Source organism: Lissotriton vulgaris, chromosome 3_2, assembly GCF_964263255.1.
Source record: "Lissotriton vulgaris chromosome 3_2, aLisVul1.2, whole genome shotgun sequence".
Taxonomy (NCBI): domain Eukaryota; kingdom Metazoa; phylum Chordata; class Amphibia; order Caudata; family Salamandridae; genus Lissotriton; species Lissotriton vulgaris.
In genome coordinates, this window is record NC_141690.1 from 244,231,414 (window position 1) to 244,259,294 (window position 27,881).

General features: G+C 50.4%; 1 protein-coding gene across 3 annotated transcripts in view; it reads right to left on the reverse strand.

The window, feature by feature from the left end:
• SLC4A11 (solute carrier family 4 member 11) overlaps window positions 1–27,881 on the reverse strand; it is a 1,871,484-nt gene that overhangs the window by 333,965 nt on the left and 1,509,638 nt on the right. For all 3 annotated transcript variants that reach the window (XM_086964299.1, XM_086964301.1, XM_086964302.1), the window contains exon 14: window positions 8,176–8,431. In XM_086964299.1, the coding sequence (XP_086820425.1) occupies window positions 8,176–8,431 (256 nt within the window). The remainder of the gene's footprint in view (window positions 1–8,175; window positions 8,432–27,881) is intronic.

Genomic DNA, 27,881 nt, shown 5'->3' on the forward strand with positions numbered 1-27,881 from the left:
TATTGGAGAAAGGCACTTTATATGCCGTATTTGTTGATCCAAGGGCGGCCTTTGACCTGGTCCAACGTAATAAATTGTGACGAGTCCTGGATGAGCTAGGGATGGCCCCTGAGTTATTAGGCTTGATCGTTCACTTACATGAGGATGCGTTTGCTCGGGTTCGGTGGGGACGACAGGGCGAGGTCACAAAATCCTTCCCTGTTGAGCGGGGAGTGCGGCAAGGTTGCGTCATGGCGCCTACCTTATTCTCGCTCTTCGTGAATGGGGTGGCTGATTTCCTCTCCCTTGTCCCGACCGATGCCCCTGTGATAAACGGTAAGCGAGTTCCGATCCTCATGTTCGCGGACGACACCTTGATAATCTCAAAAACGCCAAGTGGGCTCCAATGTGCACTGCGGCGCTTTGAAGAATTTTGCTTGGACCGGGGCCTAGAAATAAACACAGCGAAAACAAAGCTTATGGTCCTTACTGAACATAAACAGACTAGGCTTGTTAAACCTTTTAGAGGGAGCATATACATGAATAAATCCCCACTAGAGCGGGTTGACGCCTTCACATATCTAGGGGTTACCCTCCAGAGAGACATGGGATGGACTAGCCAATTAGATCTTACAGTATTAAAACATCACCAGCAGGCGGGTCTTCTTCTAAGAAGGTTTAACGCTTCAGTATCGAAACCTATTAGCCCATTATTAGAGATATAAGGGATGAAGGTGTTAAGTTCGGCCCTTTACGGGGCTGAACTTTGGGGGTTTGAAAATCTAAGAAATTTGACACTAGCGGAAAATGAGTTTTTGAGAAAAGTAACTAGCATGCCGCAAAGTACCCCCTTGACGCCATTAATTTGGGACCTGGGAAAAAAAGCTGTTCAAGACCTTGCTTCTCTACGACCGTTATTGTATTGGCGTACGATATGGACCACAGAGGAACTACAGCATTACGCATGGGTCCTAAAGGAAATATTTGCTAAAGATTCCTTCCATAAAATACACTGGCTGAAGGCCATTAGGTCCTTGTTAGTCAGCCTGGGAATGGGAGAACTGTGGGATGATCCCGCAAATGCGATATTTCCTTCTAAAAAAATGTTGAAGGCCAAGTATTGGGAGATGGTTAATTTAAAAGCATGTACAAAGGGTTCTTCTTCTCATCTAACAGGTCGTTTTCTGGAATTTAAGGCATAACCTAAGCTGGAATTATAATGGGATGCCGTAGAGAAGCAGCATGACCGTAAACTCTATTTCCAACTTAGAGCAGGCACCCTTTAAATAAGGTCTTTTACAGCGAAATGGGCAGGAAAAAACAACAATGATAAATGCCCTAGGTGCAGGGACGAACAAGAATCTATAAGTCATCTTTTGTTTTTCTGTCCCTTATATGTTGCTCCTATATCAATGTGGGTGAAACCTATTTGTAATTTAATTGGCACCCGCAGACATGAAGAAGCATTAAGAATCCTATGTACTGACCCCAGTCTCCCAATTGCTATAGCTGTGGCTAAGTTCCTAAAATGGGCTTGGATAATTCGGATAAAACAGTTACGGCAGTAAATAGAGGATTTTATATTCATCTACTCAAATTAGTTGTGAAAATGAGGAGATGTACTCTTTTAATCGAGCTTTGAGTAATATCACCCTGGTCTATTAATATTGATGAGTTTTAAGGATATAAGACATTCAACAATAGTCTCTTGAAGTTTAATCTCTTTTTACATATTTCTTGTAAAAAAAGTATATATCTATTTTTATGTAATTTTATTTGCAAAATGTGTATTTTATGTACTGCTTTTATGACTTAATTGTCGAATATATTTTATGAATGGAACTTCAGTTCACATTGCAGAGCCCGCATATGCCACCTGGCACAATCCATCAGCAGGATGCAGGAGGCCATGAGGCCCAGTAGCCTCAGGGTCATTCTGACCGAAACCCGGGAGAGAGGCTGAATGATTTGAATCATAGCCCGAATATCTCGGACTCGCTGTTCAGGAGGATAAGCCAGAAACTGCGTTGTATGCAGAACCCCTACGATGAAAAGGAGAGTCTGAGAGGGAATCAGGTGTGACTTTGGCATGTTGATGGTGAACCCCACCAAATGCGGGAGGTCCGTCGTAGTCTAGAGGTGGGAGACGACAGCCTAGGGCAAGCCCACCTTCAACAGCCAGTTGTCGAGATAGGGAAAGACTGGAGTTGCTGATTCTGCGCAGGTGAGCTGCAACGACCGCCCTCACTTTCGTGAACACCTGAAGGGCGCTGGTAAGTGTAGGAAGGTGGATATCTGACTATGGTTGCACCCAACTTTTTGCCTAGTGTTTTGCTGGTTTTCGACATAGTTGGCCTGGGATCCTGCTATTCAGGACCCCAGGCTTCCTGCTCTCTGTTAAAATGGACTCCATATACCTTTGGTACATATCTAATTGGTATTGGGTCACTCTTGTCAGTCCTTGTACAGTATACCATAGGTACCCAGGGCATAAGTGTACCCAAGGCCTACCAGGGGCTGCAGCATGTATTATGCCACCCCTAGCTGGCCATCCAAAACTGACAACTGGCTGGTAACACAGCTGGGGCAAGGTGGTGTAATCACCCTTTGCTTTAGATATAGTATGCCTACATCTAACCCTAAAATGGACACATATACTCCTATAAGTCACTCCTATGGCAGGCCTTAACAATCTTGGAGGCAGAGTGCTTGGAATTATGTGAGATGGTGCTCTAGCATGAGCTGAGCCTGTCTGCAGCTTTCGGAACTAAGTACTTTAGTTGTTTCCATGATAATGCTATACCATATACTCTTAACTGCATTATAGGTTATGTTATGTTATAAAGTTATTTATATATCGCGCACTGCTACTCGAGAGTGTCCTGGCGCGTAGGGGAAACAGTAAACAAAAGAGGCAGGAGGGACTAAATGGACTGTTTAAACAGATGAGTTTTTAGCCTTTTTTTAAATGTAGACAGTTCCTTGATATGCCGGAGATCCTCAGGGAGCGCATTCCAGAGCGTGGAGGCTTTGACTGTAAAGGACATCCCCCCCAGGCGAGCTCTCCGAAACCTAGGGATCACCAGCCGTCTTTGCATAGCAGAACGCAAAGGACGGTTGGGAGTGTAGAGGGAGAGCCTGGAACTGATATAGGCAGGGCCCTGACCGGTAAGTGCCTTGTGAGTCATAGTAAGTGCTTTATAATGCACACGCTGGGCAACAGTTATTGCTAACTTCGGCATAGCATTATCAAAACATGTCAAGTAAGGTGTCATACGAATTGGAATACTACCCCCTCGCCAGTTCTGATGACGGGGGTAGCATTCCACCCTTTTAGAGGGACACGACATGTATGTAACTGATGTATGTAACTGAGAACCCCGGTTAAAGTTAACTCGAGCCTCAGCATCACAAAATGGATGCTGCCACCACAGACACGAGTCTGACCTCCTTCTGCTGGGAGTCCTTCCAGCGAGGGAGGCCTGGACAAAGGGTTTCCTGCCTTGGGAGGTGCTAGCACCACCCCAGACAGGATTTTGTGTAATGAGGTAGGACAGTCTGAAAGGAATGAGACATGCCTGGGGCACACAAGGTGTCCCTGTGCACATCCCGGTTCAAACCAGTTGCTGGGGCACTCCAGCCACAGCTCTGGCGCGAAACCGGACAAAAGATAAGGGGTGTAACCACCCCCTTCCTGGTCCTACCCATAGGAGGGACCTAGTCGCAGTACAGCCCCCTTTAGGAGAATAAAGGTAGGAGCTGGTCCCATTCCAAATTAGATTAATCCGGATTTGAAACTACAAAGAAGAAACTCTGGACTTCGACGTTCTGCTCCACAGAAGACTGAAGAAATCTCCCTTGTGGCCAAGGAGTGCCCACCCTGCACAAGCAGGCACCATCAAGCGTCCTAGCTGTTCACTTTGTCGTCCTTCCCGGTGGAACCAGACTTCAGAGCCCGACGAGACCCGGACTTCCAGACCTCTCCGACCTCTACCTACATCTGCAGCACAGCTGAGATCCGTGGGTGCGACGAGACACGTGGGACCGGCCATCTTGAAGAAACTGCACTTCCCTTCCAGCACGACGAGAGGCATCCTCGAGAAAGTGCTTTGGGGATTGAGAAGCCCCAGCCCCAGCCTCGAGCAGCTCCTGCACAGAAGATCAGCCCTCTAGCATCCACGAGATCTGCGTGGGGCCCTTTTGCTTGATTGCTGCTCGGCGCGTTGTCCGGTCACTTGCCGGCTGGCTAGTGACCTCTTAGACGACGATCCACGAAATCTACATCGCTGGTCTGGTTGCTCCAGACTGGCCCTTGCTTCCCTACAAAGGAGAAGCACCCCGGACCCTCTTGGTCCGCACCAGATGCCATTTCCACTCACCGCGTGGGTTGCCTTTGCCAAGGCCTGTTGACTCTGAATCCGGATCCGACACCACCGACAGCGAGAGCCTGCGTGGGACAGCTCGTGCCTCCATCCTGGTCGTCGAAGACATCTCCTGGTCCACGTGGCTGCAGAGTCAAGCGTCCACTCTTCACCTGATCGCAACAACAGCACCTGGTTCTTTCCTGGTTCCACTCCGGTCACTGGCTAGTGACTGTGAACATTGTCCCCTCTGCTTTCAGGTCTCCATCTTCCTCGATCCACCCTTGGATCGCTCCGGACATCTTCCTCCTGGTCACCTGCAGCATCTTTCTTCAAGGCTCCATAGACTTCGACGCGGAAACCCGACACTTTCACACATATGCACCTGCAGCCCGTGGTTGAGGTAACGAGAGCATTTCAGTGCTCAAGGGTAGATTGAATCTCCTAGTGTCCGGATATCCTGTCGTTTTAGTCTTAACCAGTCGGACCTGTCTTTTACTTACCTTTTCGTAACTTGTAGTGTCCATTGACTTTGTCCTGCATCTCGCGTGTGACTTCACACTCTGCACACGCATCCCGTGGGCCTCCTGCTCCTTACCTAAGGTTAGGGTAGTGTAGTCCCAGCGATCCTACAGCCTCTGGACATCTTCATTTCCTCCATCGATTTCCTTATACCATTTACTTAGTATATGGTTTGTCATGCCCCTAGGGCACCATTGTAATTTGTGCAACTTAACATATTTTTCTCAAGAGTCTTGTCATGTGCTTAGCCCTCTGATCTCATAAAGAGTTCAGAGGTGTTTGTTAGTAACACATATCTTGTTTATTTTCATAACAACCTTTGTGGTGCCCTTTTATTTGGTATTCAAGGGGTTATATATGGTAAAACAGCTGGCTTCACATGCCGAAAGAGTTTAGCCTAAGACTGCTTTGTCCATGCTACCATTAGGATAGCTGGTCTATAAGGTTGACTTACAACCAATCACCATAAGGGTTGTTTGGACTGATACAAGGTGATCACTAGAATTAGTGAGCATCATATATCAGGCCAACTTCTCACAGTAAGGCCAAAAGGGAGCACCGTAAACTGAAAATGCTCGTGGCTTACCGTGAACTGACAGTAACGCCTGTGGGCCAGCAGGACGGGAGTGTGGAAATTGGCGTCCTGCAAGTCCAACGCTACCATTCAGTCTCCAGGCTCTAGAGCAGACCGAACCTGAGCCAATGGCAACATCTTGAACTTCTCTTTCCAGAGAAAGAGGTTGATGTCCCTGAGAACTAAGATAGGACGCAGGCCTTTGTCCTTCTTGGATCCTAGGAAGTAGTGGGAGTAGCAGCCACAACCTACTTCTGGCACAGGAACGTGCTCAATGGCTCCCTTCGCCAAGAGAGCCGTAACTTCCTAGAGGAGATGGGCCAAGTGATCCTCCGACATGCGATGGAATGTAGGTGGCATGGATGGAGGGGTAGTATCGAAGGTGAGGGAGTAGCCCCTTCGACTATCTGCAAAACCCACCTGTCCGATGTGATGTTCTGCCAGTGGGGGAGGTGAAGGCGAATCCTGATGCTCACTGGCAACTGGTGGATCTGGAGGGTCAGACTAGGAAGATTTAAAGGCTGTTGCAGTGCCCCCTCTGCAAAAGCCTCTAAACCTTCCTAGTCCTTCTCAACCTCCTCTGGTTTCCACTAAGGGTGACGCTGGTACCGGCGAGGGGGAGGCCGGAGTCGAAGCCGGTTGTGGGCACAACCGGCGTCGGAAGGGGCAGAGGTATCGTCAATGGAATCGACAACCGAGGAGGGGTCGTAAGGTCGACCGGTGCTGATCTGGATCCAGGCCTGGATCCCTGGGGGACCAGAGGTGCCGAAGCCACCAGCAGTGAAGGCCTAGAACCCCCACATGAGTCCACGGGGCCCAAAGGCGCACAGGCAGAGTTGGGCTGCCCAAAGATGGAGTGAGGGCTTCGTAAAAGTTAGGCAGGGTTCACTCCGACTCCCGGGAAGGGAGGGAGGCTCGGAGCCGACCCTACAGGCTCCGCAGGCGGATTCAGATGACTACCTTCTGTCTCCCGCGTCGGCCGACCTAGGGGGAGAATGCGACGAGCGACAGTGCTTCTTCGCCTTCTTTTTGTGCTTTGACTTACCAAAAGACAAAGACTTCGACGAGGAGTGGTGGTGATAGCTCTCGGCCGGGAACACGAGCGGAATTGAGCCAACTGCTAGGCCTCCAGAAGCTTTCGGGACAGCTCCCGCAAAGACTTCGGGCCATGGCCCGACAGTCGGAGCACAACTTTGGGTCATGGTCGCGCTCCAGACACAAGAGGCACACTAGATATGGGTCCGTCACCGACATCAGCTTGTGGCAGGAGCCACAAGGCTTGAAGTCAGTCCGCCGAGATGATATCCCTGTGCACCAGGAGTCGAACAACTCGAAAAAGACCTTGACAAAAGTCGCAAAAAAGACTAGTGGTGTCACTCTCTCCTGATCAACGTCAACTACCAACATGCATGGGTACTGCTGAAGAAAAATTCTTCGGATCCAGTCTGACACCTGGGGGTACTTCCAAGGAGAGGAATCCATAACTAATAGTCTCTTTCAGATTCCACATGCATACTAAACATCTGGCACATCTGCATCTAGAAGCCTCAAAACCTGAAGCCGTTCCTAATTTCCCAGGCTGCAGACATTCATTAGGTTACTGAAGTCAAGTACCACCTTTCGCCCTGGCATGTGCAGTTTTCTTTCAAATATAAGATGAATCAAGATATTCAATATAAACTCTGCCCAAGTTCTTCCTCATCAGTTCAACCAGCTGTTGAACTCTAGGCTCTAGACTCCTTGGCCTACTGTGAAAAATGTTCCAAAGCATCTCTGGACTGGACAAAAGTAATACCACAGGCAACTGTCAACAAGTAACATTATGAGAAATGTTACTTACCTGTAGCTTAAGTTCTCCAGTCTTGGCAGCTTCCAGACATTAACTCACATGCTTGAATCATTCCCTATGACTGAACTGAGCGTACCACTCATGCAGCTCACACCTTGACGATAGGGATAATTTTAGCATGTGGATCTATGAAAGATTCAATTCTGGAGAACAAAACAGTTCTTTAACTGTATCTACAATTCAAGCGGTTTCACTGATTCACTTCGAATCATCTCCACAGTCGAGCTGGGACACAGTTCAAACTCCCAGCTCACTAATGGGGAATAACTCTAAGCATGTCAACAAAGGTGGAGAAGCAGTTGAATGTATAAAGGATATATAAAACTGACTGATTGACTGATTAAGGGTACTTGTGAAGCGCACTTATGCCGAGGCGTCTTGGCGCTGGATAGGGTGATCTGAGAACGTCAGTTTAGCATTGTGTAAAAAACCTGGCTTTGATGGCTTTCCTGAAGATGGAGAGAGAAAACTGTAATCGGAGAGGCACGGGGAGAGAATTCCATAGTTTGGCTGCCAGGAATGAAAAGTGTTTCCCCCTCCTACCTCCCCACCTGACCCTTTGCATCCTGTGAGGAAGAAAGAACCCACTGTCCAAGGACGTTAAGCAACGTGAAGGAATGTAACGGGGGAATAGTCGTTGTGCGTCTTCCGGCCCGCCTCCAATGAGTGCTTTGTGCACTAGGCATAGGGCTTCGAATTCCACCCGTCGTCTCACTGTTAGCCAATGTAGTTGTTTAATACTGGCCGAAGAATATTGTGTTTGATATCAGGCGAGGAACACTAGTCCACTTATTATATAAAAAATTAAGATACTCCGAACAACCAACAATCATTAACTTAACCTAAAATAACTCCCAATTAATGTAAAGTATGCATTGCAAAAAGCTTACCTTTTTTTAAATTGATAGAGTGTATGGCCCAGCCACAGAGTACCAAGCATCAACATGAGGCTTAGGACAGCCTTTTCCCGTCCAGGTTGTGCAATTTCATGCCCACCAGTCTCATTAAATGGTATCATGGAACTGACCAACGAAGAATTAAGAAAACTGGAGTTGAGTGCACTTGAGTTGACGAGGCTCAGAAAAGTGTCTCCATGCTCCTTCTCATCGTATGTGTTGGGGTAGACATAGTAGTATTTTTTAAAAACTAAACAAAGAAAACAGAAACAACTTAGGAACATAACAAGGAAAAATAGCACAACAGTGAGCTGGTTTAGAATTTCAGACAAACCTTACTGTAGAGCTCCCTAAAGCTATAGTGTGTGGATAGGCACGTACTTCTAGGACAGGATGGTTACATTTTCCAGAACATATTTAGAGAGGAAAACTGAGGTCTTTAAAGTTGACAATGTGTCATTTTTAAATCATACCCTTCCTTGAACTGTTCTTCCGGGGTAAGAATGTATTTGTCTAGTGTAGATTTCTCAAATTGAACATATCATTACTGAGAGGTTTACAGTGCACTTTCAAAAATTAAAGGACTGGATGTACCATAGGAATATCAAGCATTATCATTAATCAGTAACACTCATTATTACAAACATTTCTAAACTGTCCCTAAGATAAAGGAAATCTCAAAATTCTTTAGCAAAATAAATATGGATTTAATTTTTTAAACATTTGCTATTACAAATGAGACCGCAACACAAACCTGCAGAAAGCCTTTCAATTTTTAAGCTCTAATCACTCTATACAAAGGACCCAGTTCATTTTGAAGTATGACTGATTTTTAGCAAACTTCTGAAAAAGAATTGTGGTTAATGGGATGCAAACTGGTTAATGACTATGTCCTGAAGAACAGGTTACATTATAGGTAAGGTTTTTTTCTTTAACAGCATTTGATATTACAGATTATTTAACTGAAAAATAGTTCACCGAGCATTATAGAGCTGTGTTGGGAGAAGGGTGGATCATTGAGAAGCTAGGAATGGCCTATATTATTCGAACCACCAGTACTTACTCTGTAGAGAACTCCTGTCAATCTTTTTCCCTCTGTCATTACAAGGGAGCCACCCTTGACCTTGCTGGTAGGTCGCTCCCCCACCACACAGCTCCGCCTGTGTGTCCTGATCCTGCCCCAGCTGCCGCTGCTGTAGAAGTTTAGGCCCTCCTCCAGCCACAGGCTACCACCTGCGCCTCATCCCTGGTGGCCATTGGTAGGCCTTAGGTTTGTATCATTGTCGCTGTCTGTCGTTCCCTGTACTGCCCATATGGTCTTCTGGTGTCTGTGACAGCTGTTGCCTGTCTACCCCCTGTGCCTGCATTCTTATCTCTGCCCGTTTTCTTGCCTTCTGCTCCCCTGATTGTGCTCGTTTTCTTGCCTTCTGCTCCCCTGATTGCACTCGTTTTTCTTGCCTTCTGCTCCCCTGATTGTACCAGTTTTTCGTGCCTTCTGCTCCCCTGATTGTACCCGTTTTTCGTGCCTTCTGCCCCCCTGATTGCACTCGTTTTTCTTGTGTTCTGCTCCCCCGATTGTACTCGTTTTTCTTGCCTCTACTCCCCTTTGTGCCCCTCTGCCACTCGTCTCCCCCCCGTTTTTTGTGACCTTTCTGCCCTTTCTTGAGACCTTTCTGCCCTTTCTTGTGACCTTTCTGCCTCCGTGGCACTCATTTCCCCCCGTTTTCTGTGACCTTTCTTGTGACCTTTCTGCCTCTGTGCCACTCGTTTCCCCCCGTTTTTGTGCGACCTTTCTGCCCTTCTTGTGACCTTTCGGCCTCTGTGCTAGTCGTTTCCCCCATTTTTTGTGACCTTTTCTGCCCTTTCTTGTGAACTTTGTGCCTCTGTGCCACTCGCTTCCCCCCGTTTTTTGTGACGTTCTGCGCTTTTTTGTGACCTTTGACCCTGCTTGCAGGCAGGTCGCCCCCACGCACCTAACTGCCTGGTTCCTGCCTCCTTGTTTGCTGGGTTTTTCCCTCCCCTCTGCCCTGCGCACCAGTTCCCCCCCGCCCCCGCCGCTCCCGATCCGACCCTTTCCCTGCGGCCCCGCCCCCCTGCACACCCATTCGTCTCCCCGCTCCCGCCTCCCAGCTGCTTCCCCCTCCCAAGCCACCTCATGCAGGCCAAGAAGCAGCCATGCAGCAGACGCGCGCTGCGACCATCTGCGCCTGGACCAAACCCAGAACCCCTAGACCCCGCGAACGCCACAACACCAGAATCCACTAAGACGCCAGCACCCTCCATGCACTCAACGCCGGCCAAAACCACACCTGCTTCAAGGCCGCCACGAAACTGATCCTTCTCCTGCCACACCTGCAGCTTCACCTGCGACAGAACCACCAAACCTCCAAGGACTGGACTCAACCACCTCCGCTGCATACTCAACACCTGCTCTGCGCGCTCTGGGATCTGCTCGACACCTCCGCCCCAGACGTGGCCTTCCTGACTGAGACCTGGTGGAACGACTCCTAGGCGCCCAACATCGCCATAGCTATCCCGGACGGCTACAAGATCACCCGCAGGGATCGCGCCAACGGAATCGGAGGAGGAATAGCCATCGTCCACAAGTCCACCCTCAATGTCGCCACCCATGCAGACGACAGTCTCAACATCGCCGAAAACCTGCACTTCCGGATCCACACCGACCCCAACACCACCCTCAGAGGAACACTCCTACAGACCCCCCGGACCCCAGGCTCAGTTCAGCGACTCCATCGCCGACTTCGCCAGCACCCATGCACTCGCCTCCACGGACTACATCCTCCTCAGGGACCTGAACTTCCACCTCAAGAACAACAACAACGCCAACTCCGCCACACTGATCGACAACCTCGCCAAACTGGGACTCAGACAACTCGTCTCCGCACCCACCCACGCTGCCAGCCACGTGCTGGATCCAGTCTTCTCCACATGCTCCCACGTCGCCTTCGACCACACCACCGAACTCCACTGGACCGACCACCGCTGCATCCATTTCACCTTCAAGAAACCAACCACGCACCACTGCACCCAGCCGCTGCTGCAGCAAAGTCACCGAAGACCAGCTGATCACCTCCCTCGCCAAGAACCCACCCACCGTCCCCACCAACCCAGACGCCGCAGCCCGAAACCTCAGACAGTGAATCAACAATTGCGCTAACACCCTCGCCCCGCTCAAGAAACCCTCCAACAGCCACGCCAACAAGAGAGACACCTGGTTCACCGACTAGCTCCAGACCTCTAAACGGGCATACCGGAAACCGGAGAAGACATGGCTCCATGAACGCACACTGGACAACCACGCAGTCCAAAAGAACGCCACCCGCAGACACCACCACCTCATCAGATTAGCCAAGATATCCTCCTTCAAAGATCGCTTGGATAACAACGCACACAACAGCAAAGAGCTCTTCAGCATCGTAAAGAAACTCTCCAACCCCAGCGCCAACGACATCCCGCCCTCACAAGAACTGTGCACCTCACTAGCCATCTTCTTCCACCGCAAGATCTATGACATCCACGACTGCTTCAACACCACGACCGCCCCGACTACGCCAGACTCCACCTCCCCTGTGAACACCACCAGCGCCAACCACCCGACCTCCTGGTCCAATGTCAACGAGACACGCAAGGTCATAAACTCAATTTAATCAGGATCTCTGTCTGACCCGTGCCCACACCACGTATTCAACAAATCAGACGCAGCCGTCGCACCCCAACTACGGAAGGTCATCAGCATATCTTTCGAAACAGCGACATTCCCGGAAAAACTGGAAGCCTGCCGAAATCAGCTCCATCCTCAAGAAGCCCAAAGCGGACCCCAAGGACCTCAAGAACTTCACGCCCATCTCCCTGCTCCCGTTCCCGGCAAAGGAAATCGAGAAAATCGTCAACATGCAACTGGCTCGCCACCTCGAAGACAACAACATCTTGGACCCGTCCCAGTACGGATTCAGACGAAACCACAGCACCGAGACAGCCCTCATCGCCGCCACAGACTACTTCAGGCGCTAACTAGACAACGGCGAAACATCAGCCCTCATCCTCCTGGACCGGTCAGCCGCCTTCGACATGGTCTGCCATGGCACTCAAAAGACACGCCTCCTAGAAGCCGGAATCCAAGAGAAGTCTCTTGACTGGACCACCTCCTTCCTCTCCGGCAGAACCCAGAGCGTCAGCCTCCCACCCTTCCGATCCGAAGCCACTAACATCTGCGGCGTCCCCCAGGGTTCATCCATCAGCCCAACGCTGTTTAACATCTACATGGCTCCCCTCGCACAAGTGGCCCGCCATCACGACCTCAACATCATCTCCTACGCTGACGACACCCAGCTCATCCTCTCCCTCACCAAGGACCCACACTCCGCCAAAACCAACCTCCACAAGGGAATGAAGGCCATCGCCGATTGGATGAGGAGCAGCCGTCTGAAGCTGAACTCGGATAAGACGGAGGTCCTCATCCTCAGACCCACCCCCTCAGCCTGGGATGACTCCTGGTGGCCGACGACACTGGGAACAGCACCAACATCCACCGACCATGCACGCAATCTAGGATTCATCCTCGACTCCTCCCTCTCATTGTCTAAGCAGGTCAACGCCGGCTCCTCCTCCTGCTACAACACCCTCCGCATGCTCCGCAGGATCTACAAGTGGATCCCGACCGAAACAAGAAGAAGTGTGACACAGGCCCTCGTCAGCAGCAGACTGGACTACAGCAACGCACTCTACGCAGGAATCCCAGCCAAACACGTACAACGACTACAACGCATCTAAAACGCCTCTGATCGCCAACGTCTCCCGCTGCAGCCACATCACCCCCCCACCTGAGAGACCTACACTGGCTCCCCGTTGACAAGAGGATCACCTTCAAGCTCCTCACCCACGCACACAAAGCACTCCACAACGCCGGACCAGCCTACCTTAACAGCAGACTCAGCTTCCATACCCCCACCAGCCAGCTCTGCCCTCACCGCTGTCCCCCGCATCCAATGAACGACCTCCGGCGGCAGATCCTTCTCCTACCTGGCCGCCAAGACCTGGAACACCCTACTCACCTTCAGAAGACTCCTCAAGACCTGGGTCTTCGAGCAGTAGCAGCACCTCCCCCCACCCCCTCAGCGTCTTGGGACCCTCACGGGTAAGTAGCGCGCTGTACAAGTACTCTGATTGATTGATTGATTGACTAAGCATATGCAAATCGCTACTAATTAGTAATGCAACAAAAGAAATAAGACTGATTTTCTAGTTGGCACTTTGCAAACTCATTCCAGAGGGGTTACCCATAAAAGCTGGAGTTGCATTTTACCAATTGTAGATTGTCTGGAATAAGTCTTCTTGCTCGTCTTTCAATAACATGGTCAAATATAGTAATCTAAGGTGTTTTCTACTTAGATACTGGCTAACAAAGAGCATAGCTGTATGCTGAGGAAAGGCTTTTTTTCTAAATAGTTTAATCAAAGTAGTAGTTTTTGATCTCTTTAATTATGATTAACTTATTGTTCATAAGTTTTTAGTGGCTACACCAAGCCATTAAATGTTTTTAAGGAGAAAAAGGATTCAAAATAAACACTTCGGTAAAACTGAAGCAAACAAGTTACTTACCTTCGTTAACGATGTATCTGGTAGAGACGTAGTCCAGCCGCAGATTCCTTAACTTAGAATATCTCCAGGCATTAGCCTGGATCCGGAAAGTTTTGCGCAGCAGCCACCTCTGCGCGCCGGGGTGTGGTGCCGTTCGGCTCCGCCCTGACGTCGTCCATGGACGTGACGTCAGCGGAGCCATATATACCCCATGCCCCGCCGACATCAGTTTGTCAGAACACGAAGCCACCACCAAAAACAGTGAAAATATGGGAACAGTAGCCGGCAGGAAGGCTGCAACCACAATATATGACAGTGAAGGTCAACTAGTCCAGAACCCAGGTGTAAGGACAAACTACCATAAGGCATCACCCAAAAGGAGACGTCAGATCTGAATAATGGACCTACCGAATGCAGCATTGTCAGACTGCAACCGCTAGAGTCCATGGGAAGCAAGAGACCTCAAGCAGTTGAAAAAGAAGGAAGGAAAGGATGGGGGGAGAGGGGGAGAGTGGGGTATAAGATTTAGACTCACATCGGACAACCTAGGGTAAGGGTTGCAAAGGACACCTGGCATATGATCATACCATTCAATCACAAGAATGGGTAGAGCAGAGCCACGAAACAGAATGTAGCCTTGTGAGTCTGAGTGAAGTGAAGACATCACCCCGCAGAGGAATAAAGCCACCCAAAGGGAGGCGAAGGCAAGAAGCCCAAACTGAATTGTCGCAGGACGAGCGGGTGTTAAGGAATCTGAGGCTAGACTATGTCTTTACCAGATACATTGTTACCGAAGGTAAGTAACTTGTTCATCTGATAGAGACCTCTAGCCGCAGATTCCTTAACTTAGAATAGATACCAAAGCCATACCCCTAGAGGAGGCAGGACTGCGACTGAACCCTACTAAGATCCAGAGAGAACCTAGCCGTCAATAACATGACCAAAAGAGTGTTGCCAACCAAAGGGCGAAACACAGTGGAGACAGAAGAACAAGTTACTTGCCTTCGGTAACGCTTTTTCTGATGGATACAGTATCTGCCTGTGGATTTCTGACCTTGTGAATATCCCCATCACCAGCAACATTCGGAAACTTTTGTAGCTCTCCACGCCGAAGAGGATGTGGATGACGTCACAGAGACACGGCTCCGCTTGCGACCTCGCTGACGTCACCAGATCCATAATATAGCCTCGTCGGCTTGATGAAGTCAGTTCCAGCTCTTTTTTCCGTGCCCCCGAAGCACACGGACAGACCGTCATAAATAGGTACAGCATACACAGTATTCAAACTAACACACAGTGTGAAATCAATGTAAAACAATTAAACATCACCATTGAAAGACACAATCATAAAGTAAGCCCTTGCAGGTATATAAGAGTGGACAACAGGGAGGCGGGTGGGCTAGTGAGGAATCCACAGGCAGATACTGTATCCACCAGAAAAAGCATTACCGAAGGTAAGTAACTTGTTCTTCTGATGGATACATCTGCCAGTGGATTCCTCACCTTGTGAATAGAATCCCATAGCAGTCCCCACTCCCGGAGGAGGGTGTCCACTCCTCTATACCAAGAAACCTGAAGGACAGAACGCGCAAAATGGCCATCACTTCTCACTTTGGAATCTAAGCAGTAATGATTCGCGAAAGTGAGGAGAGCGGCCCAAGTTGCCGCTCTACAAATGTCCTCTACAGGAACATCCCTAGACAAAGCAGATGTAGAAGACATTGCCTTAGTAGAGTGAGCTGTTATACCCTCTGGAGGTTTCTTACCAGACAAGGAGTAACAGATCTTGATGCACAAGATAATCCATCTGGAAAGTGTGCACTTGTGCACCGCTTTTCCTTTCCTGCAGCCAGCAAAACCCACAAAGAGCTAGTCGTCTACACAATAGTCTTTAGTCCTATTGCGGTAAAAACTCACCGCCCTCTTAGGGTCCAGGCGGTGAAGCCGCTCCTTCTCCTTGGAAGGGCGAGGGGGAGGATAGAAGGTAGGAACGGTAATGGACAGCCCCAGATGAAAGGGAGTTACCACCTTAGGCAGAAAAGCAGCCCTGGTCTGGAGAACCATTCTTTCAGCATGAATGGCCAAGAATGGGGGTTTCGAACTCAGAGTTTGAAGTTCACTTACCCTCCTTGCCGAGGTAATTGCAACAAGAAAAACAGTCTTGAAAGACAGTAGTCTCAAGGGACACTTGTGCAAGGGTTCAAAGGGAGAATCCATCAAGTAGGGTAAGACAAGATTTAAGTCCCATTGAGGCACAATAAATGGAGCAGGCGGAAATTTGTTGGTAAGGCCCTTAATGAAACGTAACAATAGGTGACTTAAACAAAGACGGCTGATCCGGCAAGCAAAGGAATGCCGACAAAGCCGATAAATAACCTTTCACAGTAGCCACAGCAAAGCCCTGCTGGGCCAGAAATAGAGCAAACTGAATGTAGGATAATCGAGCCCTCAATGGGTCAATAGACTTCTCCCCACACCAATGGAATAATTTGAACCACCTATAAGAATAAATACTACTTGGTGGAGAGATGTCTGGCGAACAAAATAACGTCCAACACGTTAGAAGGAAGAGAAAAAGAATTCAGGTAGCCCCGTTTAATCTCCAGGCATGAAGGTGTAAGCTCTAGGAGGTGGGGGTGTAGAACCTGCCCCTGTGACTGCAAGAGGAGATCTGCCCTGAGAGGGAGACTGAGCGGAGGCCACGAGGAGAGGTGGAGAAGATCTGTGTACCACACCCTTCTTGGCCAATCCGGGGCTATCAATAGGACTTGGGCCCGGTCTTGGCGAATCTTCCTCAGATCCCGAGGAATCAAGGATATGGGAGGAAAAGCGTGAAGGAGTTGTAAGCTTCAACTCAACTGAAACGCACCCCTCAGCGCCCCCCTGCATCGGAAACTGGAGCCTGCAGAAAGACGGGCAGTGAGCATTCTCGTGAGTGGCAAACAGGTCCACCCAAGGAGACTCCCATCCGAAATACGTGTGAAACCACCTCCGGATGAAGCCTCCACTCGTGGTCAGCTGAGAACAGCTGACAGACTGTCCACACGTACGTTCAGAACTCCGGCAAGATTATTTGCCATCAGACAAATTTGATGGTCCTGAACCCAGGACCAGAGACACAGAGCCTCCCTGCAGAGACAATGCGGCCCCACTCCTCCCTGCCACATCGCGGTAGTGTTGTCCGTTAGGACTTGACTGACCGCGAAGGGAAGGGAGGAATGCCCTGAACGCCTTGAACGCCAAACGTATCGCCCGCAATTCTAGAAGGTTGATGTTAAGCAACCTTTCTTCTGCAGACCAGAGACCCTTGATCTCCAGATCCCCCAGATGAGCACCCCACCCTAGAGTGGATGCATCCGTTATCACTGTGGCCACCGATGGAGGCAGATGGAAGGGCTTTCCCTGAGATTATTATTATTATTATTATGTTTCTTATATAGCGCCAGAATCAACCCCTGAAGGGGTATCTCCGCGCTTGCCTTGGGAACCCGTCCTGGTTTTTCCCTGTGAGATAGCCCCTACAGGGCATCCCCAAGGTGAAAGCCAGGCATCCCGCCGCGTGGGGCCGTTGTGGAGATTAAGCAAGCTTAATGCCCAGAGTTGCAGAGTGTGAACCCATGATTAGGTCAGGCACCGAAGCGAGAATTATAGAGTCCATGGACATTTGAGCTCAAGACCCTGCCGTGTCGGGAATTGAACCCTGGTCCCGGGTTTGACCTCTGCTTCAGGGTCTGCCTGCTCTAACCAGTGAGCCACACTTCTCCAGATAGACTGCCTTCCACGCTCCACCAAGACATATCCACTGCAGCTTCTCTGGAGATCCTCAAAGACTCCCTGAGATCTCCCTTGTGCTGATACTACTGCCTGCGGAGGCACCACTGGAGCAACCTCTGAGCCAGCGGGCATGGTTGACCAACAGAATGCAGGAAGCAAACAGACCAAGCAGGCATAGGACCTTCAGGACTGGAACGACCGCTCCATTGTAAAACACGGGAATCATTTCCTGAATGTCGAGAATCCTTTGAGGTGCAGGGAATGCTCGACAGACAGAGTCCAGTACCGCCCCTATAAACAGGTTGCGCTGAGAGTGCATCAGGTGAGACTTGGGCACGTTTATTGAAAACCCAAATTTTAGTACAACAGCTGGGTTGTCACTTGCAGATGATGACAAACCTTCTCTGGCGACTCTGCTTTGATCAGCCAGTCATCCAGATAGGAGAAAACTGGAATCCCCGATCTTCGGAGATGGGCTGCCACCACTGCCATCACCTTGGTGAAGACTCGATGTGCAGTAGTAAGACCAAACGGGAGGACCGCAAACTGATAATGTTGCAACCCCACCGTGAAACGGAGATACTTCCTGTGCAACTTCAGGATCGGGATATGAAAATACACGCCATGCAAGTCGATCGACACCACCCAGTCCTCTTGCTGCAGCACTTGAAGAACTTGCACTAGGGTGAGCATCTTGAACTTTTCTTTCTTCAGAAAGAAGATTCAAGGTCCTAAGATCCAGGATTGGACGTAACCTGCCATCCTTCTTGGGTATCAGGAAATACCGGGAGAAGCATCCCTGACCCCGTTCCTGCTCTGGAACCACCTCTATCGCACATTTTTTCAACAAAGTTAGGACTTCCTCCTGCAAGAGAAGAAGATGGTCCTCCGAGAAATCCCCTTGGCAAGGAGGGTAATTTGGAGGGAATTCCCAAAAGGGAAGGGCATAACCATTCTCCACAAGATTGAGAATCCAAAGGTCTGTAGTGACCGATTACCAATCTTGCAGAAAATGAGTAAGCCGACCCCCCACAGGACCAGCATGATCCAGAATGGTGTATCTAGGGCTGCTTTGCTGTGGTAAGAGGGGGAGAAGTAGAGGAGGAGGAGGAGGAGGAAGAAGGCTGACGACCTCGTGGGCAACCTCTGTTTCTACCCCTATTAGACTTAAAGGGTGTTCTGCTGCTGAGGCTGTCTGTATGTCCGAAAGGACGACCTTCCAAAGCCCCTGAACTTCCTATAAGAAGAACCCCCAGGCTGTGTCTGCAGACCCAGAGACTTTGCTGTAGCCTTGCTTTCTTTAAATCTTTCCAAAGCTGCATCTGCTTTTTTCCAAAAAGTCCAGAACCATCAAAGGGGAGGTCCAAATGAGTTGCCTGGGCATCCTGAGAAAATCACTCCTAGATGCAACCGAAGAACCCATTATCCTGGCTACAGAGACCGCTGTATCAAGGCCGCTCTGGATCACCTGTCTTGCAGCCGCCTGCGTGTCAGACAATACCTCATCAAAGTTCTTTCTGTCCTCCTCCGATAACTTTGGGGCCAGCTGCTTAGCAGAATCCATTAAGGCATGAATGTACCTGCCCAAAAGGAAAGTAGCATTGCTGGACTTAAGTGCCATAGAAGCAGATGAAAACACCTTTTTAGCAGCCTGATCCACTCTCTTAGACTCTCTGTCATCCGGAGTCTGTGTAAAAGCCCCAGCTGACTTCTTTGAGCAGGGGGCTTGAATAACTAAGCTCTCAGGTGCAGGACGTGAAGTTAAAAACTCCGGATCTCCTGGAGCTGTCCTGTATCTTCTGGCAACTGATCTTGAGACTGCCGGAGCCAAAAAAGGGTTTTGCCAAACCTCCATAAATGGCTCAGTGATAGCGTCATTGAAGTAAAGGTTCAATTGCTGCAGAAGGAGAATGAAGTACCTCTGTCAGAATGTTGATTTAAATTCCGTTGTCGGGAGTTGTAGATCCAAAAGATCAGCAGACTTTCGTATCACAGAGTGGTAGGGAACCACATCTTTAGAAGGAACCTCTGAAGGTGGAGATAGTTGCCAATCTGATGATGATTAGAAACCACTTTGCCACTCTTAAATCCTCAAAAAAGTCATCAGACTCCTGAAGTTCACCTTCCTCTATCTCATCCTCCCTATATTGCTGCTCCTCGAGCAATCTTTGAGCCTCCCGTCTGGACCTTATTCTCGGGGAAGGCGCCAACGGATTGGTCAGACATGGATCCAATGGATTCGAAACTGGCGTCAAACCTGGATCCAGAAGCGCATTCGAAGTCGACAGAGGTCGAGCTGACGGCGCCGGAGAAGGTGGAGTCGGCGTCGACGTCCTCGGCGCAGAGAAAAGCCAGGACGGAGCCTCAGGAAGAAAGGGCATAAAGGGAGCTGGTGCATATGCTTGAGGAACTCCCAAATTGAATGCCATTTGACCCAAAGGTGCACCAGAGGGGTACATTGCCCTTGCAAAGACACCATACATGGCATTTGGTAATGCAATGGTGTAGGAGAGTAGGGTCTGCAATCCTATGGTCACCCCAGATTTTTGCTTTTTGCTTCACTGGTTTAAGACTTTCCCTGGCTGTGGGCCTGCTAATCAGAACCACAGCCTAGCTCTTCTCTCTCTAAATTGACATCCATGTACTTTAGGTGCCTTTACCAATTGGTATTGGGTCACTCTTGTAAGTCCTTGTACAGTGTACCAAAGGTACCCAGGGCATAAGTGCACCCAAGGCCTACCAGGGGCTGCAGCATGCATTGTGCCACCCCTGGCTGGCCATCTAAACAGACACAACTGGCTGGTAACACAGCTGGGGAAAGGTGATGTAATCACCCTTTGCTTTAGATATAGTATACCTATATCTAACCCTAAAATGAACACATATACTCCTATAAGGCAGGCCTTTACAATCCTGGAGGCAGAGTGCTTGGAATTATGTGAGATGGTGCTCTAGCATGAGCTGAGCCTGTCTGGAGCTTTCGGAACCAAGTCCTTTAGCTGTTTCCATGATAACGCTATACCATATACTCTTAAGTGCATTATAATCCTCGCGGTTATTTGGTAACTTTGGCATAGCATTATCAAAACATGTCGAGTAAGGTGTCATACGAATTGGAATACTACCCCCTCGCCAGTTCTGGCGACGGGGGTAGCATTCCACCCTTTTAGAGGGACACAACATGTATGTAACTGTGAACCCCGGTTAATGTTAACCCGAGCCTCAGCATCACAAAATGGATGCTGCCACCACAGACACGAGTCTGACCTCCTGCTGCTGGGAGTCATTCCAGCGAGGGAGGCCTGGACAAAGGGTTTCCTGCCTTGGGAGGTGATGGCACAACCCCAGACAGTATTTTTTGTATTGAGGTAGGACAGGCTGAAAGGAATGAGACATGCCTGGGGCACACAAGGTGTTCCTGTGCATACCCCGGTTCAAACCAGTTGCTGGGGCACTCCAGCCCCAGCTCTGGCGCGAAACCGGACAAAGGATAGGGGGTGTCTCACCCCCCTTCCTGGTCCCACCCATAGGAGGGACCTAGTCACAGTACAGCCCCCTTTACAAGAATAAAGGTAGGAGCTGGTCCCATTCCAGATTAGATTATCCTGATTTGAAACTACAAAGAAGAAACTCCGGACTTGGACATTCTGCTCCACAGAAGACTGAAGAAAATCTCCCTTGTGGCCAAGGAGCGATCACCCTGCACAAGCAGGCACCCTCAAGCATCATAGCGGTTCACTTTGTCGTCCTTCCTGCCTGGAACCAGACTTCAGAGCCCGATGAGACCCGGACTTCTAGACCTCTCCGACCTCTACCTACATCTGCATGCACAGCTGAGATCCGTGGGTGCGACGAGACACGTGGGACCGGCCATCTTGAAGAAACTGCACTTCGCTTCCAGCACGACTTCAGAGGCATCCTCGAGAAAGTGCTTTGGGGATTGAGAAGCCCCAGCCCCGAGCAGCTCCTGCACAGAAGATCAGTCCTCCAGCATCCACGAGATCTGCGTGGGGCCCTTTTGCTGGATTGCTGCTCGATGCGTTGTCTGGTCACTTGCCGGCTGGCTAGTGACCTCCTAGACGACGATCCACGAAATCTACATCGCTGGTCTGGTTGCTCCAGACTGGCCCTTGCTTCCCTGCAAAGGAGAAGCACCCCGGACCCTCCTGGTCCGCACCAGACGCCTTTTCCACTCACCGCGTGGGTTGCATTTGCCAAGGCCTGTTGACGCCGAATCCGGAACCAACACCGCCGACAGCGAGAGCCTGCGTGGGACAGCTCGTGCCTCCATCCTTGTCATCGAAGACACCTCCTGGTCCACGTGGCTGCAGAGTCAAGCGTCCACTCTTCACCTGATCGCGACAACAGCATCTGGTTCCTTCCTGGTTCCACTCCGGTCACTGGCTAGTGACTTTGAACATTGTCCCCTCTGCTTTCAGGTCCTCATCTTCCTCGATCCACGCTTGGATCGCTCCGGACATCTTCCTCCTGGGCGCCTGCAGCATCTTTCTTCAAGGCTCCATAGACTTAGACGCGGAAACCCGACACATTTTCACACCTATGCACCCGCAGCCCGTGGGTGAGGTAACAAGAGCATTTCGGTGCTCAAGGGTAGATTGACTCTCCTAGTGGCCAGGTATCCAGTCGTTTTAGTCCTAACTAGTCGGAACTGTCTTTTACTTACCTTTTCGTAATTTGTAGTGTCCATTGACCTTGCCCCGCATCTCGCGTGTGAGTTCACACTCTGCACACGCGTCCCGTGGGCCTCCTGCTCCTTACCTAAGGTTAGGGTAGTGTAGTGTAGTCCCAGCGATCCTACAGCCTCTGGACAGCTCCATTCCTTCTATCGATTTCCTTATACCATTTACTTAGTATATGGTTTGTAGTGCCCCTAGGGCACCATTGTAATTTGTGCAACTTAAGGTATATTTTCTTAAGAGTCTTGTCATGTGCTTAGCCCTCTGATCTCATAAAGAATTCAGAGGTGTTTTGTTAGTAATAAATATCTTGTTTATTTTCATAACAACCTATGTGGTGTCCTTTCATTTGGTATTCAAGGGGTTATATGTGGTAAAACAGCTGGCTTCACATGCCAAAAGAGTTTAGCCTAAGACCGCTTTGTCCATGCTACCATTAGGATAGCTGGTTTATAAGGTTTATAAGGTTGACTTATAACCAATCACCAGAAGGGTTGTTTGGACTGATACAAGGTGATCACTAGAATTAGTGAGCATCATATATCAGGCCAACTTCTCACAGATGGGTCTTGCCCTGGACCAGGAAAAGGAGGGTATTCGTCTGGAATACGCTCAGGCATAGTCATCACCGGACTCGGGCCTGCCGGCGCCGTTGGTGGATTCATTGGAGTCGATGACCCTTCGGGGACTGCCACCTCTTCTACCGGAGCCGAAGAATGCTCCGGAGATGGAGAAGGAATTTTCCTGCAGGAAACACAATCCTCGACGTCATGGTCAGATGATAAACACCATACGCAATTGTGGATCTGTTATGGACATGTGCACTCCCTGCAGGACTTGAATCCTGATTTTCTCGATGACATCTTCGAAAAGAGAACAGGATACAACCTGGAAAACACAAAATAGCAAACTACGGAGAGTCCCAAAAAACCGTTAGCGTCGACGGCGTGGAAAAAAGGGAACTGACGTCATCACGCCGACGAGGCTCTATTATGCATCCGGTGATGTCAGCGAGGTCGCGAGCGGAGCCGTGCCTCTGTGACGTCGTCCACGTTCTCATCGGCATGGAGAGCTACAAAAGTTTCTGAATGTTGCTGGCGCAGGGGATATTCACAAGATGAGGAATCCACTGGCAGATGTATCCATCAGAAATGACAGCGCAGCCAACCACCACACCCCTATGCTCTGAAGAGAGAGGAAATCAAGGGGAGGCTAGGGCACCACAGCCCATCCAGAATTACACAAAAAAACCATATGTAGAGGGGATGAGAGAAGGAAAACACGAAGCCAGAACGCTTGTGCCTGAGCGAAAAATGCCGATCTTCGATAGACGACGAGCAAAGGGGCATGAAGGATCCGCAGGATCGAAGGTGTTGACAAGAAGCCAGAGCTAGCCCCAGCTAAACAACTTGAACAGTGTAAAACACTGTTGAACCTGCTCCTGTAAACATACGAAGGCAGCAGGATACTGACCCCTGCCCAGCAAGGGTCGATATGGAACAAAAATACACCCAGTAAAGAAACTTGCGCGAAAAGGGTGTTCAGCACCTCGCAATGAAGTAGAACTGAACCTATGGACCCAAAAGACTGGTAAGTGGTATGGTGGAGAGAATGCGTACCGCCTCTACATGTACCACAGAGGAAGAGTACTGCTGAGAACCTCGCCAGCCAGACATGTGTGAGAGCATTGAAAGGAGTTCAAGGAGAACCGGCTCCACAAGTTCACCACATTATGAATGCCAGCAAAACGTAGAAATCCCTGCGCGGAAAGCAGCAGGGATGTGGAGAAAACTGCTGGGGAATAAGCTAAAAGGCCATAACAACGTACAACAGAGAGGCCCACGGCAACTCCTTACTGGCGAGAGCAACCCAGAAGGGGCTGGTGCCAAAAGACGGACCATGTGACAAAAAGCAGGAGGCCAGCCCATGCAAGTTAGATACTACACGGCATAGACCTAGGCCAGGAGTCAAAGCACTACAGACAACAGAGCAATGCGAACCCGCAGGACGCAGTAAAGGGGTACATGAGTCCCAGAAGGATACCCACGAGGAAAATCTCCACAGGAGCATACGAAGGCAAAGGCAGACACCTGCCACCAGCCAATACCCCACATAGGGCAAGGGTCAACCCTGACAAGAGGCGGGTCCTCTTGGCAAAATAGACAGTCAGAGGACTGAAAACAAAAACAACCCAGCCATACGGCTATACAGACAATGCCTCTAATACAAACTGGGCCGCAAGGAAGAAAAGTTAGTCAGTGGCACAGCAGAATAATGGTAGCCCTGACAGAAGCCTGGAGTTCGCGGTGTCCGTGTATGACCCATAAAGGTGTATTTCGTTAAATGGCATGTCTCCCGAATATTATCAGGGAAGCGACTGTCCCGCATCCAGGCATGGCGGCGCGAAGCTACCGAGCATGCAAGAGCACAGCCGACAAAGTCTGTGGTATCCAGGGAGGAGCGTATTGAAAAATGTACCTTACCTTGCCATGAAGGACAAGACAGAGAAACTCCGGGCGCAATTCCTCTGGAAGAGAAGTAAGGTGGTTAGCCACAGAGTCCCAGAGTGCACTGGACGCACGTGCAAACACGCATGTAGTGTTTAAAGCGCGGATGGCCTCACTAGAATAGGCAAAAAGCAGTCTTCCACATGCATCCAGCCACTGAGATTCCCGGGTGGGAGGAAACAAAGGCAAAGCGGAGGAGTCTTGTAACCCAAAAGAACAAGTTACTTACCTTCGGTAACGATATATCTGTAAGAAACATTAGTTAGTGTTAGATTCCTTACCTTAGAATATCCCCAGGCGTCAGTCTGGATCCGGAAACTTTTGCGTAGCAGTACCCCTGCGCGTCGGTAGGCGTCGTCTGCAGGCGTCCCCTGCGGCTCCGCGTCAGTCGTTGGCGTCGTGCGCCGTGATGACGTCGCTGGAGTATATAGACGCCGCCTCCGCGCGCTGACGTCAGTTCTTTGCACACAGCTTTTCCGCGCCAGGAGACGCAGAGCCATGAGAGAACCAACACTGGTGCCATGTAAAAACTAGGGCCCTGAAAGGGATGTCCTTAACCCTAGGTATCAGTTCGCAGAACGGGGAGGATGGGTGGGTTCGGTAAGGAATCTAACACTAACTAATGTTTCTTACAGATATATCGTTACCGAAGGTAAGTAACTTGTTCATCTGAAAGAAACACGTTAGTGTTAGATTCCTTACCTTAGAATAGATACCCCAGCAATACCAACCCCGGTGGTGGGTCTGCGAACCAATACAATACTACACCAGAAAGTCCTGGAGGACAGAACGGCCAAAGAAGCCATCCCTCCGGACTTGACTGTCCAGGCAGTAGTGCCTCGCAAAGGTGTGCAGCGAGGCCCACGTAGCCGCTTGGCAAATGTCCTGCAAGGGGACTCCCCGGCCCAGGGCAGTGGTAGCCGCTGTGGCCCGAGTGGAATGGGCCCTCAGCCCAACAGGAGGCTCCTTCCGAGCCAAAGAGTAGCACGCTTTGATGCAGAGGACGACCCATCGAGAGATGGTTCGTTTACAGACCGCCCGTCCCTTCTTCGCACCCACGTAGCCAACAAACAGTTGGTCATCCACCCGGAACTGGCGTGTGCGATCCATGTAAAATGAGAGCGCACGTTTTGGGTCCAGACGGTGGAGCCGCTCTTCATCCTTTGAAGGATGCGGAGGCGGAAAGAAGGAAGGGAGGGTGATGGACTGCCCGATGTGAAAGGCCGAAACAACCTTGGGAAGGAAAGAAGGTCTAGTCCTCAGAACCACCTTATCAGGATGAATGGACAGGAAAGGAGGTTGGACAGAAAGAGCCTGGAGCTCACTCACTCTCCTGGCAGAGGTGATGGCAACCAGGAAAGCCGTCTTCAAGGTCAGGAGACGGAGAGGACAAGAATGAAGGGGCTCAAAGGGAGCACACATTAGAAAGGTCAGAACCAGATTCAAATCCCACTGAGGCATCACAAACGGAACAGGTGGAAACATGTGAGTGATGCCTTTCAAGAATCGAGTTACAATCGGGGATTTGAACAAAGAAGGCTGATCAGGAAGCCTCAAAAAGGCTGAAAGGGCAGAAAGGTAGCCCTTGACAGTGCCCAGAGCAGAGCCCTGCTGGGCAAGAGAAAGAAGAAACAGAAGAACCTCGGAAAGAGGGGCAGAAAGAGGATCCACAGCCTTTGCTGTGCACCATGCCACAAATCTGTTCCACCGACAGGCGTATACCGACTTAGTGGAGGGACGCCTGGCTGCCAGAATAACATCACAGACTTCAGGAGGCAAGTCAAATGGCCTCAACTGCCGCCGCTCAATCTCCAAGCATGGAGGTGGAGACTGGACAGGTTCGGGTGGAGGACCGTCCCCTGCTGCTGCGACAGAAGGTCCTCCTGAAGGGGCAGGCGGATCGGGGGACCGACTGACATGCTGAGTAGCTCGGGATACCAATACCTTCGAGCCCAGTCCGGAGCCACAAGGATAACTTGGGCCCGGTCGCGCCTGATCTTCTTCAGCACTCTGGGCAGAAGTGGTATAGGCGGAAAGGCGTATAACAGACCGCAACTCCACTCGCGCCGAAAGGCGTCGCCGTGCGAGTGCCGTCTTGGAAACTCCAACGCGCAGAGCTGATGACATTGCGCGTTCTCTTCTGTGGCGAATAGATCTAACCAAGGCTCTCCCCATTGCAGAAAGATGCCTCGCGCCACGTCCGAGTTCAGACGCCATTCGTGATCCATCGAGCACCGACGGCTGAGTTCGTCCGCCCTGGCGTTCAGAGAACCTGCCAGGTGTTGAACCGTCAGAGTCACGCCCTGACGTTCCAGCCATTGCCAGAGGCGCAGAGCCTCCTGGCAAAGGGTCCACGACCCCACTCCGCCCTGTTTGTTGCAGTACCACATGGCGGTGGTGTTGTCGGTGAACACCTGCACTACACTCCCGTTGACAAAGGGGAGGAATGCCTTCAGTGCCAGACGAATCGCCCGCAGCTCCAACAAGTTGATATGGAGCCGGGACTCCGCCGGAGACCAGATGCCTCTGATCTCTGCCTCTCCCAAGTGGCCACCCCAGCCCTGGAGGGACGCGTCCGTCACGACAACGTGCTCCGGTTGGGGAAGGGAGAGGGACTTGCCCCTGACCCAATCGCGGTCCGTAAGCCACCACTGCAGTTGTCTCGCAGTGCCCTCCGAGATCAAGACGTGGTCGGACAAGTTGCCCTGATGCTGGGCCCACTGAAACTTCAGGTCCCACTGCAGAGCCCGCATCCGCCACCGGGCGTGATGCACCAGAAGGATGCAGGAAGCCATCAGTCCCAGCAGCCGCAGCGTCAACCTGACCGAAACTCGGGATAGCGGCTGAAAGATGGGAATCAAAGCCTGAATATCCCGAACCCGCCGTTCCGGAGGATAAACCCAAAACTGCGCCGAGTCCAGAACCGCTCCGATGAAAAGGAGCTTTTGAGAGGGACACAGGTGTGATTTCGGCACATTGATGGAGAACCCCAGGTCGTGCAAGAGGTCTGCCGTCATCTGAAGGTGGTGGACGACTGTCTGGGGCGAGCCCGCCTTCAACAACCAGTCGTCTAGGTAGGGGAAGACTGAAACCCCTAACCTGCGCAGATGGGCTGCGACCACCG